General features: G+C 34.8%; 2 protein-coding genes, 1 long non-coding RNA gene and 1 pseudogene across 4 annotated transcripts; all 4 read right to left on the bottom strand.

Annotated features, from left to right (window-relative positions):
* Window positions 1-141: 141 nt before the first annotated feature.
* LOC148769896 (pentatricopeptide repeat-containing protein At1g55630-like) lies at window positions 142-1,589 on the bottom strand (annotated as a pseudogene).
* A 181-nt stretch (window positions 1,590-1,770) lies between these two features.
* LOC105977654 (uncharacterized) lies at window positions 1,771-2,317 on the bottom strand. Its single transcript, XR_016031685.1, has 3 exons — window positions 2,191-2,317; window positions 2,077-2,109; window positions 1,771-1,982 (listed from the first exon to the last, which is right to left on the bottom strand). It is a non-coding gene; the product is annotated as an uncharacterized LOC105977654 (long non-coding RNA).
* A 3,457-nt stretch (window positions 2,318-5,774) lies between these two features.
* On the bottom strand, window positions 5,775-7,426 carry LOC148769895 (pro-cathepsin H-like). The gene is made up of 5 exons (XM_088818840.1): window positions 7,339-7,426; window positions 6,958-7,235; window positions 6,731-6,868; window positions 6,413-6,633; window positions 5,775-5,778 (listed from the first exon to the last, which is right to left on the bottom strand). The coding sequence occupies exons 1-5, from the start codon at window positions 7,424-7,426 to the stop codon at window positions 5,775-5,777; spliced, it is 729 nt and encodes a 242-aa protein (XP_088674966.1).
* A 1,871-nt stretch (window positions 7,427-9,297) lies between these two features.
* On the bottom strand, window positions 9,298-10,736 carry LOC105977468 (uncharacterized). 2 transcript variants are annotated; one of them, XM_013002774.2, is made up of 4 exons: window positions 10,581-10,736; window positions 10,382-10,486; window positions 10,016-10,300; window positions 9,298-9,675 (listed from the first exon to the last, which is right to left on the bottom strand). In XM_013002774.2, the coding sequence occupies exons 1-4, from the start codon at window positions 10,668-10,670 to the stop codon at window positions 9,670-9,672; spliced, it is 486 nt and encodes a 161-aa protein (XP_012858228.1). In that variant the 5' UTR covers window positions 10,671-10,736; the 3' UTR covers window positions 9,298-9,669. The 2 variants fall into 2 exon arrangements, with proteins under 2 accessions (XP_012858228.1, XP_012858229.1); XM_013002775.2 differs by having other exon boundaries at window positions 9,389-9,675; window positions 10,078-10,300.
* Window positions 10,737-11,729: the final 993 nt, after the last annotated feature.

Below are 11,729 nucleotides of genomic sequence, written 5' to 3'. Positions count from 1 at the left end.
TACTCCTTTGGTGTCAAATGGCTTGTATTCAAGGCCTTCTCCTTTCGAATTCGAACCCCATACCATATTTCCAGGTCTTCATGCATATGGATATCTTATCCTCGAATAAATTCAAACTTCCCACCAAATACCGAGCCAAGTTTCCGGTTTCGATCTTTTTGGGTCAACTTAGTTAGACTTTGTAGCCTTCTCGAATTTCCCGTCCATACAGAGCCCTCTAATCATCGAATTGTACGTAAACACATTCGGCAACTGTCCCCTTTCAATCATCTCCGAGAAAATCTCCCTCGCCGTATCGAATTTTCCCGCCACAACATGACCTGTTATCATCACAGTGTAACTCACCACATCGGGCACAAACCCTTTATTTATCATTTCATCGAAGAAATATCTACAAGCTTCTAAGTTGCCTGCCCTACTCAGCCCATCGATTAACGTTGTGTAATGAAGAACACTTGGGTCGATTCCTATTTCCTTCATGTGATTCATGAGCTTCAACGCTGCTAACGGCTTGTCACCTTTGCCAAGAACGTGGAGGAGGAGATTGAATGTATGGAAATCCGGCGAAAAACCGGTTCGCCCCATTTCATCGAGTAACCCATGGAAGTGGTCGAGCTTTCCGAGGCGGAATTTTGCGCACATGATAATATTATAGGTTAATATATCGGGTGGGTGGCCTTTAGCCAGCATTTGCTGATACACCTACTCGATCAGTCTGTAATGATTGAGCGTCAAAAGGGAGTGCAGAATTGCGTTGAACGAATGTTTGAATGGCCTGTAATTGAAAGTCTTGGACTTGATAAACCTCTCCACGACTTTTCTTGCTAGTCCGGCCCCACCGCAGGTGCATATCAACATGTTGAAAGTTCTTGCGGTTATAGGGTAACCCTTTTCGGTCATTTCATCTACTAACCTCCACATTGCTTTGAATTCTTCGGATTCAGCGAAGATTTTCATCATCATATGGTAGGCATTCGTCGTGTGCTTGTAATTTTCCTGTTCGCCCGACCAGACAGAATTTGTACCCCAGCTTCGCGCATCGGTTTTTGTTGGCGTAATTGACCATCTTTAAAATACCAAAGAGAACTTCTCTTACAAGAAGACCTGAAATTCTTAGTCCTAGATTGGTTAGGACCGGTTTTGGGTCGAAACCAGGACCGTCTTGATGAAGTACTTCGAGAATTCGTTCGACGTCAATTTTCACCTCATCGATAAAACCCTCCCTTGAGGAGTAATTTCCAGAAGAACCAAGCGAATCGTACAAAGTGGATGTATTGTTATCAAGATTCGAACTTTTCCATGATTCGTTGAGAAAATCCTCAATCCGCCCAAACCCATTTTCAACATCATCGCTGTTGTTAAATATACGACCGCAGAAAGTGCGAGAAACAACACAAAGACACGAAAATCGATTGAAAATTCTGGGAGTGGAAAGAGCTACAGAGAACATGGCAAAAGAGCAATAAAAATTGGGGAAAACCCATTATACTGGCAATTCATCAACAGCCCAAAATGCTAACGAATCGACAGAATTAGAACCAGACAGATGCAGTGTGTTCGAGTTTGTCGAGTTCGAGAAATTGAAAACTTCCCATTAAACAGAGAAACTGCGCATCACGTGCCGTGAACTTTTATGAGAGGAATCGATTGTTGATGATGGAGAAGAAGAGTGAAAGTACCTTGCTCAATTGATGATTGCTGGATAGATTTGTGTTCGAAATTTGAAAAGGAAATCCTCAGGGTTTATGGCGAAAATCAAGGGTTTTGAAATTTTTCCCAACATGTTGTAGACCAAACACAACAAACAACAGCTTAAGAAAAGAAACGAAACGCAAAAAAATTATATACGAAAAGTTAATTACTCGAAGAAATCGGCGAAATTCAAAAATAGCGGGCAGGTATGGTATCAACTCGTAGACTTTCACCTTCAGCCACAATATAAACAGAATCTATTGTAGTTTCCGAGATTCCATCGAAAACATCTGCTGCGAAAGTTTTAGCATCAGCATCGGAATCAGAATCGGTGGCCGAATACTTCATAAAGAAATAAAAACCGGAACAAACACATCCAATTACTCTGATCAGTTCCACCAAACGGTAATGTGTTGACTGCAACCACATCAAAAAACAAAATTTAAAGAGCAAAAAATCAAAAAATTAAAAAATTAAAAAAAAAATTAACAAAATTACGTGTTGTTGGTTATAGGTATCAATTGCGAGGTCGACCAAAGGTTTGCAATATTCCAGATCTTTGGGTTTATAACCAGGAGTATCTCGATCATACATGAGCTTGATAGCTGTCTGAATAATATTAGGGTTCATAAATTATTAATTAGAACAAACAATACACACAAAAAAAAAAAAAAAAACAAAAGGGAAGGGTTGTTGGGAACGTACACTAAGATCATCCCTACTGTCGTCATCCAATTCAGTGCCGTGCAATTTCTCTTCCTCCGTTGATTTCGAAGCCATCTCTCTCTCTTCTATCTCTCTCGATCGATCGTAATTCAACATCAAACCTTAAGACGTAATAATATATATATATATATATATATATATATATATATATATATATATATATAATATAATGGGTTTGCAATGTATTTTAATGGGCTGGATCTCAGGAAGGGGCTGGCTAGCCTTTCACAGGTAGGATTGGGTTTTCTTATTGGGTTTTTCTTTTATTTTTTCCTTTGAAAATATGATAGACCCCTCAATATTTAACATAATTATTATTATTAAAAAAAAAAAAAAAAAGAATTAAGTTACTAATTATTAATTAATACTGTATTTGTTTGAAAATAACATTATCGGAATTAGCTGATGGTCCCTTTTTAGGGGTTATCTTGATCCGAGTATTTGCGTACATGCCAATATAATTGAGAGAGAAAAGCGCCGCTTTTAGTTTTGGGATATATGGTATTGGCTGAGCTTATGACAGGGAGAAAGCCGTTGTGTAATGAAAAGAGTGAATACGTAACAAACCTGGCTAGGGTCTACCGAGGAAAACAGGTTGATGTAAATATCGAGCCGAGGATTTTGAGGGAAGGGAGTTCAGAAAATATTAAGCGAGAATTTTGAGGGAAGCGAGTTTTGGAGCAAATAAAATTGAATGGAGACAAAAGAAGTGACGATGGAATTGGAGAGGCCGAGAAAAATATCATTTATATTAATTCCTACAAACAAGAAGAAATAATCCATGATGAAAACATGGGATTATTATTATTAATCAGGTTCACTTTGTGGCAAAGGATACAACTGCAATGAATGAACATTTAAAACCCTAAAATTGAACGGGAACATGATACAGTATAAACTGTAGATTTATAATGAATCAAAATACATAAGAAATAATAATAATTATATAAATCTTGTTTCAGATCAGAATGTCTAGAAAAAACACAATAAATACTAAAATATTAAGGTTGCAACACTAAAATGTGACACAATTTGACATTCCATAAGTATATATATAGCTTCTTCAAACCATAAATCACCTGCAAACGGAAAATCCAAGAGTTAAAGCATACAGAAGAAACTTTGTAACACAGAGCAAAGTTATATTTGATAAAGTTAATTATTACCCCGATATAGCCGCGAGGCGAAAATTAAAAATAGTGGCAAGGTACGGTATCAACTTGTAAACTTGCACCTTCATGCAGCCACGATATCAACATAATCTATTTTAGTTTCTGAAATTCCATCGAAGATATCTGCTGCGAAAGTTTTAGTACCAGCATCAGGATCAGTATCAGAATCAGTGGCCGTAAACTTCATAAAGAAATAATAACCGGCACAAACACATCCAATTGCTCTGACCAGCTCCACCACACGGTAATGTGTCGACTGCAACAATAATAACCGGCACAAAACACATAAAAAAAAAGCTATAAATCATTAAATTTCGACCAAAGAACAAGAAACAAAATTTACAGAGCAAAAACAAAAACATATGTGTTTTTTGTTGTAGGAATCAATTGCTAGATCGAGAAAAGGTTTGCAATATTCCAGATTTTCGGGTTTATGGCCGGGAATATCTCGGTCGTACATGAGCTTGACAGCTGTCTGAATAATTTTAGGGCAAATACATTAATAATTAAAAAAAAAAGAAATTAATTACCAAAAGGGAAGGGTTGCATGTAGGGAACGTACACTAAGATCATCCTCAATGTCGGCCTCGTCGTCTGATTCATCGGCATGCAATTTATCCTCCTCCACTAATTTCGAAACCATTTCGTCGTCTGATTTATTGACGTGCAATTTCTGCTCCTCCGCTAATTTTGAAGCCATTTTGTCGTCTGGTTCATCGGCATGCAATTTCTCCTCCTCCACTAATTTCGAAACCATTTCGTCGTCTGATTTATTGACGTGCAATTTCTGCTCCTCCGCTAATTTTGAAGCCATTTCGTCGTTTGATTCATTGGCGTGCGATATCTGCTCCTCAGCTAAATTCGAAGCCATTTGTCTGCTGATTGTAATTGAACCTCCAAATATAATCCTGAAGATATAAATAAAGGGTTTGCATGCGATGTATTTTAATGCGCTAGATTTTTGGAATGTGCTGGGGGATTCTGTCACGCCTAGGATCCGGTTCTTTTATTGAGTTTTTTTAATATTGAGAGACCATCAATATTTAACATAATTACAATTTTACTCGTGCAAGTGCATGAAACATACCTTTTATTTTTTTAATAAATAATGTACTAATATTTTAAAATTGATTTTTTTATTTTTTTTTAAATACACGACAATAGCAATTGTAATGAGAAATATATTATATTAAATAATTTCTGATGGAGGAATGATGATAGTGCATTAGCTTTTTGGTAATGAAAGTTTTTTTTGTTTGACGATTATGTCTGAGTGTTGAGATTTTTGTAGTAGTTGACGGTTATGGCTTGTGACGTTTGCAAATTGTTTTTTAGTAGAGGGGTAATTAAGTATTTTTTCGTGGGGCTGAGGAGTGATTCATAAGAAAACTCAAAAAGTAGGGACTGAGGAGTAAAAATAGTTTTTGATGGGGACTGAACCTAAGTTTAAATAGTTATTTTTTTCTCTCTTATTCAACTCTCTCTACTTTCCTTTCACACTCGACGAACAATCTTCCCCCGATCAAACCAACTTTGCACTAATATTTTAATGCTACCACGTGCATCGCACGAGGTCAATGCGACACCATTACGAAATTTAGAGCATCTTAAGAAAGAAAAGAAAAATGCAGCAAACAGGTGAAGTTGCTGGTGGATCGACGACACAAACGGATTGTACCGTAATATGTTCAATACCATCATGATGAAACCCGGTGTTAAAAGTTATCGCATCGAGAATCGATCGTCATCTTAGTGAGGAAGCTAAGCAATATATAAACATCTGCAGGATATTAACTCAGAATCCAACTTGTAAAGTTATCATATATGCATGTGTATGTATCTTTTTATTCATCAATTATAAATTACTAAAAGTGTTATCCATCATACTATTAATTACTATCAAACAAATGGGGCAGTAATTCAGAAAAAGTTAACAAATTAAACCAAGTTCAAGTAGATAAAACCTCGTTTATATACAAATCTTGTTTCAAATCAGAAGTCTAGTAAAAACACAAGAAACAATAAATACAGATCATAAGTACTTGTTTTAGGTCACAATGTCTGGAGAAAAACATATATCAGAAACAATAAACATAGATCCGCGAAAATATTAAGGTTGCATGTAACACTAAAATGTGACACAATTTGATATTCCATAAGCATATATCTTCTTCAAACCCTAAATCACCTGCAAACGGAAAATCCACGAGTTAAAAGCTAGTGAGAAGCATACAGAAAAAAGCTGTTAGAAACAAATATTAACTGTTCAAGCAAGATTTTTTTTATTATTCACAAGGCAAGAAGGAATAATGAGGTTAGATTATATCATTATAATATGAAATATGCTAAATGGAAAATATAATCTAAAATTCAGGATACTATGAAACTTTTGTTTCTACACTATTCATGAAGAAAAAAAATATTTATTCAATAAATACGAAAATAGTTTAACGATTATGTGAATATTTCATTCATTTATTATTTAGTGAATATTCTAATAATTATTTTGTCTGATCATAAGTTCTAAAAAAAATTCAAAACAAATAATTACAAGATTATCTAAAAAACATATTAAAATTATTATTAGTAGTAGTACAATACAAATGGAAATGTCTTATTTGCCCTTGTAAATCAAGACCCTTTCATTCAGAAGCAGTCATTCATTCATGGCAGAGAGAATCAATAATGAAATAACTTTAAATAGAGATTATACCTGACCATGATCACAAGCTCTCTCTGCAAAAAAAAAAAAAAAAGTAATTAAGGAAATTTATTTTAGTAACAACAATCGTTTTTAATCGAAAAACAGATGAGAATAATACCATGGTTTCATAAAAAATGCGTCTCCTTCTACGTAGCATAATGGGTAGACTATGTCGCACAGTATTTTGGCGTAGCCGTGATCACCCCATCCTTCGCCCCATGTATTTTTGATGTGATAAAATTTTCTTCCGAGGCTGTCGATTCCCCAGCCAATAATAAGTACCGCGTGCCACCAAATCCCATCAGTTGGTGGCACCACGACTTCTTCGCTAAAAATTCCCTGCAAAAATAAATATAAGAGTTTAAATTTAAATTGAATATTATAGAAAACATATTTATTATAGTTAGGAAAAATATTTATTTAAATTAAAATGCACCTCCCCCTTCCACTTCCTGAAAGGATCAGACATATAGACCTTGCCCGCGACCGGGCGTTCGGCTAAGAGATGAAATATTTTCTCATGCGGACCGTATTTATCCAACCTCGTATACCCTCTTATTTTTATTCTAGGAAACTGTTTCACAAAAATGAAATTGTAGTAAATAACAAATAATTAATTTACACTATATACTATTGATATAATATGGGACAAACTAAACTTACAAGAGGGGGTTCTTTATCCAGCTGTCTACGCGCCACATATGGGTAGACCGTCTTAAGAGTAATGCCGTGTTCTTTCACGTACCCCAGGGCTCTTCTTGGGTGCCCAACATGGCAACCCTCGACATGCAAACGTCCGGTTTTAGACGGATATCGTTTCGGATACATGTCAACGAGTTCTTGCGCGGAAGCATTCCAGTCTTTCATGAATTTGTTTCTCCGATCACTCGTCTTGATTGCGTAACTCACAAGCTCCGCCGCAACCAAAGCCCAACAACATACTGATTAAGAAACAAACACAGATTCAAAACGTACAATTAGTATATATACACAAATATATTCCGTAAATTATTTGTGGATCATATAAAATGTTATATTAATTACCACATTGTTTCTGATCTTCAACGAAGCGATTGAAGCACTCGTGTTCCTTCAACGTGAAAAACTTCACGACCGTGATTTCCGCGTCCATGACCTGCTTGCATGCCGATACAAAAAATATTTGAGAGAAGAGAAGACAAGAAAGAAAGACTTAGAGAAAAAGTGAAGTGATGGCTGAGAGAGAAATTACGTAATACCTGAAAGAGAGAGATAGAGAAAGTAGTATAGTAGTATTAAGGAACAGTGAGAGAGAAATTAAGTATGTAGGTAGTTAAATATATATACATATATATAGAAGGGAGAAAAAGATTAACTAATTATATATACATTAACTAACCCTAGCTACAAACTTCTGAAAAAGCATGCAGTCCAACTTTTATGTATACAAACAGTGGGAATAAAATAAATTTAGTAACCCTAATAAAATTATGAAAAAATGTAGAAGTTTTATTAATTTATCTCCTTTATCTTTTGATCAGATAGACTTTGCAGCTTGGGTCCCTGTCCAAAATGACAATAGGGTTACAAAATGGCATGCCCTAAAATGGCGTTTTCGTAAAAATGAGAGACCTATTAAAAAAGGCCGTCGTAATAAATAGCAACTGTTCCATATAAAAAGGTATGGATATTGCAAAACATGGAGTGCAAGACTTAATTGTTACTACTCCTGGGGTTTTTAGGTTGAATAAAACTTTGAAACTCCAACTTTTCCATACAAAAATGTATCGTCTATCGATCTATATATGCCTTACCGAAGAAGAAATGTATTGGAGTAGTTGAGCGATCGCAGTCGTCCACGTGGCAGTACGTACTCCAGCTGACGGACTCGATTAGTTAAGATAATTAATAGTTAATCGTAGCGGTTAGTTTTTGCTTAAACAGTTGATCACTTAATACTTTTATAAACAAACATTCGTTTTTCACATTCTCCTCACATGCATGCATTTTTTGTTCAGCTCGAACCGCGCGCCTATCTAATAGCAGTTCGTGTTTGAGTTTAATAAATTGTAAATAAAAAAAATATTTTCTCGATCTTGAATATAAAGTTCGAAATGTATCATCTATCGGACACCTTGATTAATTTTGTTTTTCTATATTTTAACTTGTATTATAATTCTCCGCATTTCTACGTGTCCGCGTACTCATATCCATGCAACATACACAAAAAAAAAAAAAAAGAAGAAAAAACAACTTTCTTTTAATTTCAATATTTTTAGTTTTTAATTATCTACCATGGAAGAGCAAATAGGTTAATAAAAGGCGGCCCTATAAATTGTTGATTGCAAGAGGGAGGGACCGTAACCATGGTCAACAAATTGCAAACCATAGTCCAAAAGAAAGGGTAAACTGGTATGTGTGTGCAGAATCTGCAGGTTTAGGTTTTTCAATAGTGGTGGAGTGAATTGCAAGGGAAATTGAAGCATAAAGAGATACGTTTTGTCTGAAAAAAAGAGATCTTGGTCTGACTTCTGTACAAAATAAATACCAAAAAAAGAAAATGTCTCTTGAAAAACACTTTTGAGTGTGTGTACGGACAAGATATGGAAAAGCAATTAGCTACAGTGACAGACAAACCCTAAAATGTTCATTTTGTGACTTCAAAATAATAATAATACTAATAATATTCGGGTAAAAAAAAAGAGATGAGTAATTTATTATCTTTTTATTTATTTTTTCTTTTCGGAAATATATGTACAGACTCAATTTTCAGGGGTTACAAACAATAGCATTGTATTGAAATAAATGGATATCTCGGTACGCATTTGCGAACGTGAAGTTGCAGTTTAATTCAAGAACAATACCAACAGATGTTACTCATAGTTTCATCACCGATTGGTTAACCTGAATGAAATAACTGGATATATATATATATATATATATATATATATATATATATATATATATATATATATATATATATATATATATATATCTCCGTATACGTTTGCGAGACGAAAACTATTCGTAATTCAGTTTGGTTTTCTTCATTTTTTTTCAAATTACAGCACCCTATCTAATAATACGTTTCAATCGTTGTAGGAAAAAAAAAACGTTTAAATCGCCAAGTACGACCCTGCTAAAACTGTAATTAATGCACCATATACATACGAATAAATGTATGTAATTTATTCATACCGTAAAAAGCTTTATTCCGATCCCCCTAACCTTCATTAACTAAACCTACATGAACTAATTTTATTAAAGAATTTTTGTAATGTTGAACAAGCTCCGATCCCGTCTAATGATGAACAAGCTCCGATCCCGTCTAATGATGAACAAGCCCCTGTTATTCCTCAACTAGCCGTGCCGACTATCCAGCCGCTGGTCTGTCAATCAGACCTGCAAAACATATAAAAATAGAAAAAGCGCAAAAAATAACTAGCTTATAAGTTTGCATGTTCGATCGATAGCAGTTCTTACTAAGGTAAAAATGCATCCAAAATATAAAGTACGTGATAACATAACATTAACACCCCAAAATATAACACGATAACACGACATTTGATGCGCTTTGTGAAGTTGTTCGATTTTCACTAAGCTAACAAGTAAGAAATACATGCATGCATACATGTAATATACAGCAGCTTAAGGAAAGAAATACTAGAGATCAAAACTGCAAATTAAAGAAGATTACTAATTATTTATCGTAAATTGAAAAACGATGATAATTAATAATTACCGCGTTTCGAGATTTACAGCAGCAGCAATGTGAAGTTGCACCTTCAGCATCAGAAGTTGTACCTTGTTCAGCAGCAGGAGGAGCAGGAGGAGGAGGAGGAACAATGCAAACAGATATAACTTTAGTTTGAGTGAAGACTCCGCTGATATCTTCGTGAATCACTGCTTCGAAATTTTCTACTACATCCGAATCAATATCCTTTGCTGTAAACTGCGCAGTGAAATAGAACCCCGTGATCGGATGCCCAGCTAATTCTATCAGATCCACCAAAAAGTAATTTTTCTTCTGCACACATTCAACAAATTTCATTTCATTCAAAAAAAATATATTCATAGAAACCAATTAAAAACAATTAATTAAGCATACGTTTTGCTGATTGTAGGTACGAATTGCATCTTTGACCATAGCTCTGGGGTAATACTGTCTGGGATTATCAGGTTTACCTCGGTAATTGAACACTATTTTACCACCCTACCAAAAAAAAAAATTAGGGCAAATGAAAATTAACAGAGATGAAATCAAAAAAGAAAAACGGAGGAAAGAGTTGGGGAAAAACGAAACGCACATAAGAAGCCCAAAAAGGATCTTCGGGATCGTATTCAGCGAGGAAATTATCGTAGCCTGGTTCGATCCGGTAAACTTCCGACCTCGGCATCTCTGTTGATTGTGATCCAAAACCGAAACCCTAATTTAATTTAATTTCTTTCGTTTTTATATAGAGTTTAATTTAATTAAGGGTAAATTCCACTTTACCCCCTTGTACTCTGCCCAAGAACCACTTTACCCCTCGTACTCTTAATTTCGTCGATTTACCCCTTTGTACTTGTACAATTTCCCAATACAACCCTTTTCGTCAACTTTTTTCGATTTTGACTCTGACGCCATTTGGTCAAGAGTCAAAATATTGACGCAAATATTGAATTTTTTCCATTTTGACTCTCGAGATTAGAAAAGAGAAAGTTTCACACATTCATATATTTTTTTCTTTGCACTGGGTGGAATCGATCAATTTTTGGGTCTTGATTTTTATTAAGTTAGGGGTTCAATTTGGGGATATCTTGGAAGGGGAAGTGGTGGGAGAAGAAGAAATGACAATTTTAACGGAGGAGAAATGACGCGTTATTGGCAATGGCAATTTTGTAATTTACAGAGTTGACCAAACGGCGTCAGAGTCAAAATTGTCAAAAGTTGAAGGAAAGGGCTGTATTGGAAAATTGTACAAGTACAAGGGGGTAAATTGATGAAATTGAGTTGAACCAGGCTATTATCGTAGCTTGGTTCGATCCGGTAAACTTCCGACCTCGGCATCTCTGTTGATTGTGATCCAAAACGAAGCCCTAATTTGATTTAATTTCTTTCGTCTTTATATAGAGTTTAATTTAATTAATTAATAAAAGAAAGGAAAAACGGGCTGGAGAGATATTTAATGTTAATGGACTGGATTTTTTTTTTCTTTTAACAAGGCTCGATTAGCCAGTCACAAGTGTATCGGAATTTCGATTTATGTGATATTCCAAAATTTTATACAGTTTGCGGAGCTGAAATATACTGGTTGGTTCGGTAAATTATCAAATTACCGATACTTTATTAAAATAGTTAAAAAATAATTAAAATTGAATTTTATTTATTCTTTATAATTTTAGTATAAAATCAATAAATCTTTAAGTAAAACTGAATTTACGGAATTTTGGGAAAAAAACACGAATTCCAAACT

Source organism: Erythranthe guttata, chromosome 6, assembly GCF_056151865.1.
Source record: "Erythranthe guttata isolate IM_541 chromosome 6, IM_541, whole genome shotgun sequence".
Classification (NCBI taxonomy): domain Eukaryota; kingdom Viridiplantae; phylum Streptophyta; class Magnoliopsida; order Lamiales; family Phrymaceae; genus Erythranthe; species Erythranthe guttata.
The sequence above is the reverse complement of the archived record's forward strand: the minus strand, read 5'-3'. Positions and strand labels throughout refer to the sequence as shown.

Coding starts and splice junctions, on each gene's coding strand:
- LOC148769895 (XM_088818840.1), bottom strand. CDS start 7,426: ATGGACGCGGAAATCACGGTCGTGAAGTTTTTCACGTTGAAGGAACAC. Junction 7,236..7,338: donor TGAAGATCAGAAACAATGTG/GTAATTAATATA, acceptor TTTCTTAATCAG/TATGTTGTTGGGCTTTGGTT. Junction 6,869..6,957: donor TGGATAAAGAACCCCCTCTT/GTAAGTTTAGTT, acceptor TTTGTGAAACAG/TTTCCTAGAATAAAAATAAG.
- LOC105977468 (XM_013002774.2), bottom strand. CDS start 10,670: ATGCCGAGGTCGGAAGTTTACCGGATCGAACCAGGCTACGATAATTTC. Junction 10,487..10,580: donor ATCCTTTTTGGGCTTCTTAT/GTGCGTTTCGTT, acceptor TTTTTTTGGTAG/GGTGGTAAAATAGTGTTCAA. Junction 10,301..10,381: donor GTACCTACAATCAGCAAAAC/GTATGCTTAATT, acceptor GAATGTGTGCAG/AAGAAAAATTACTTTTTGGT.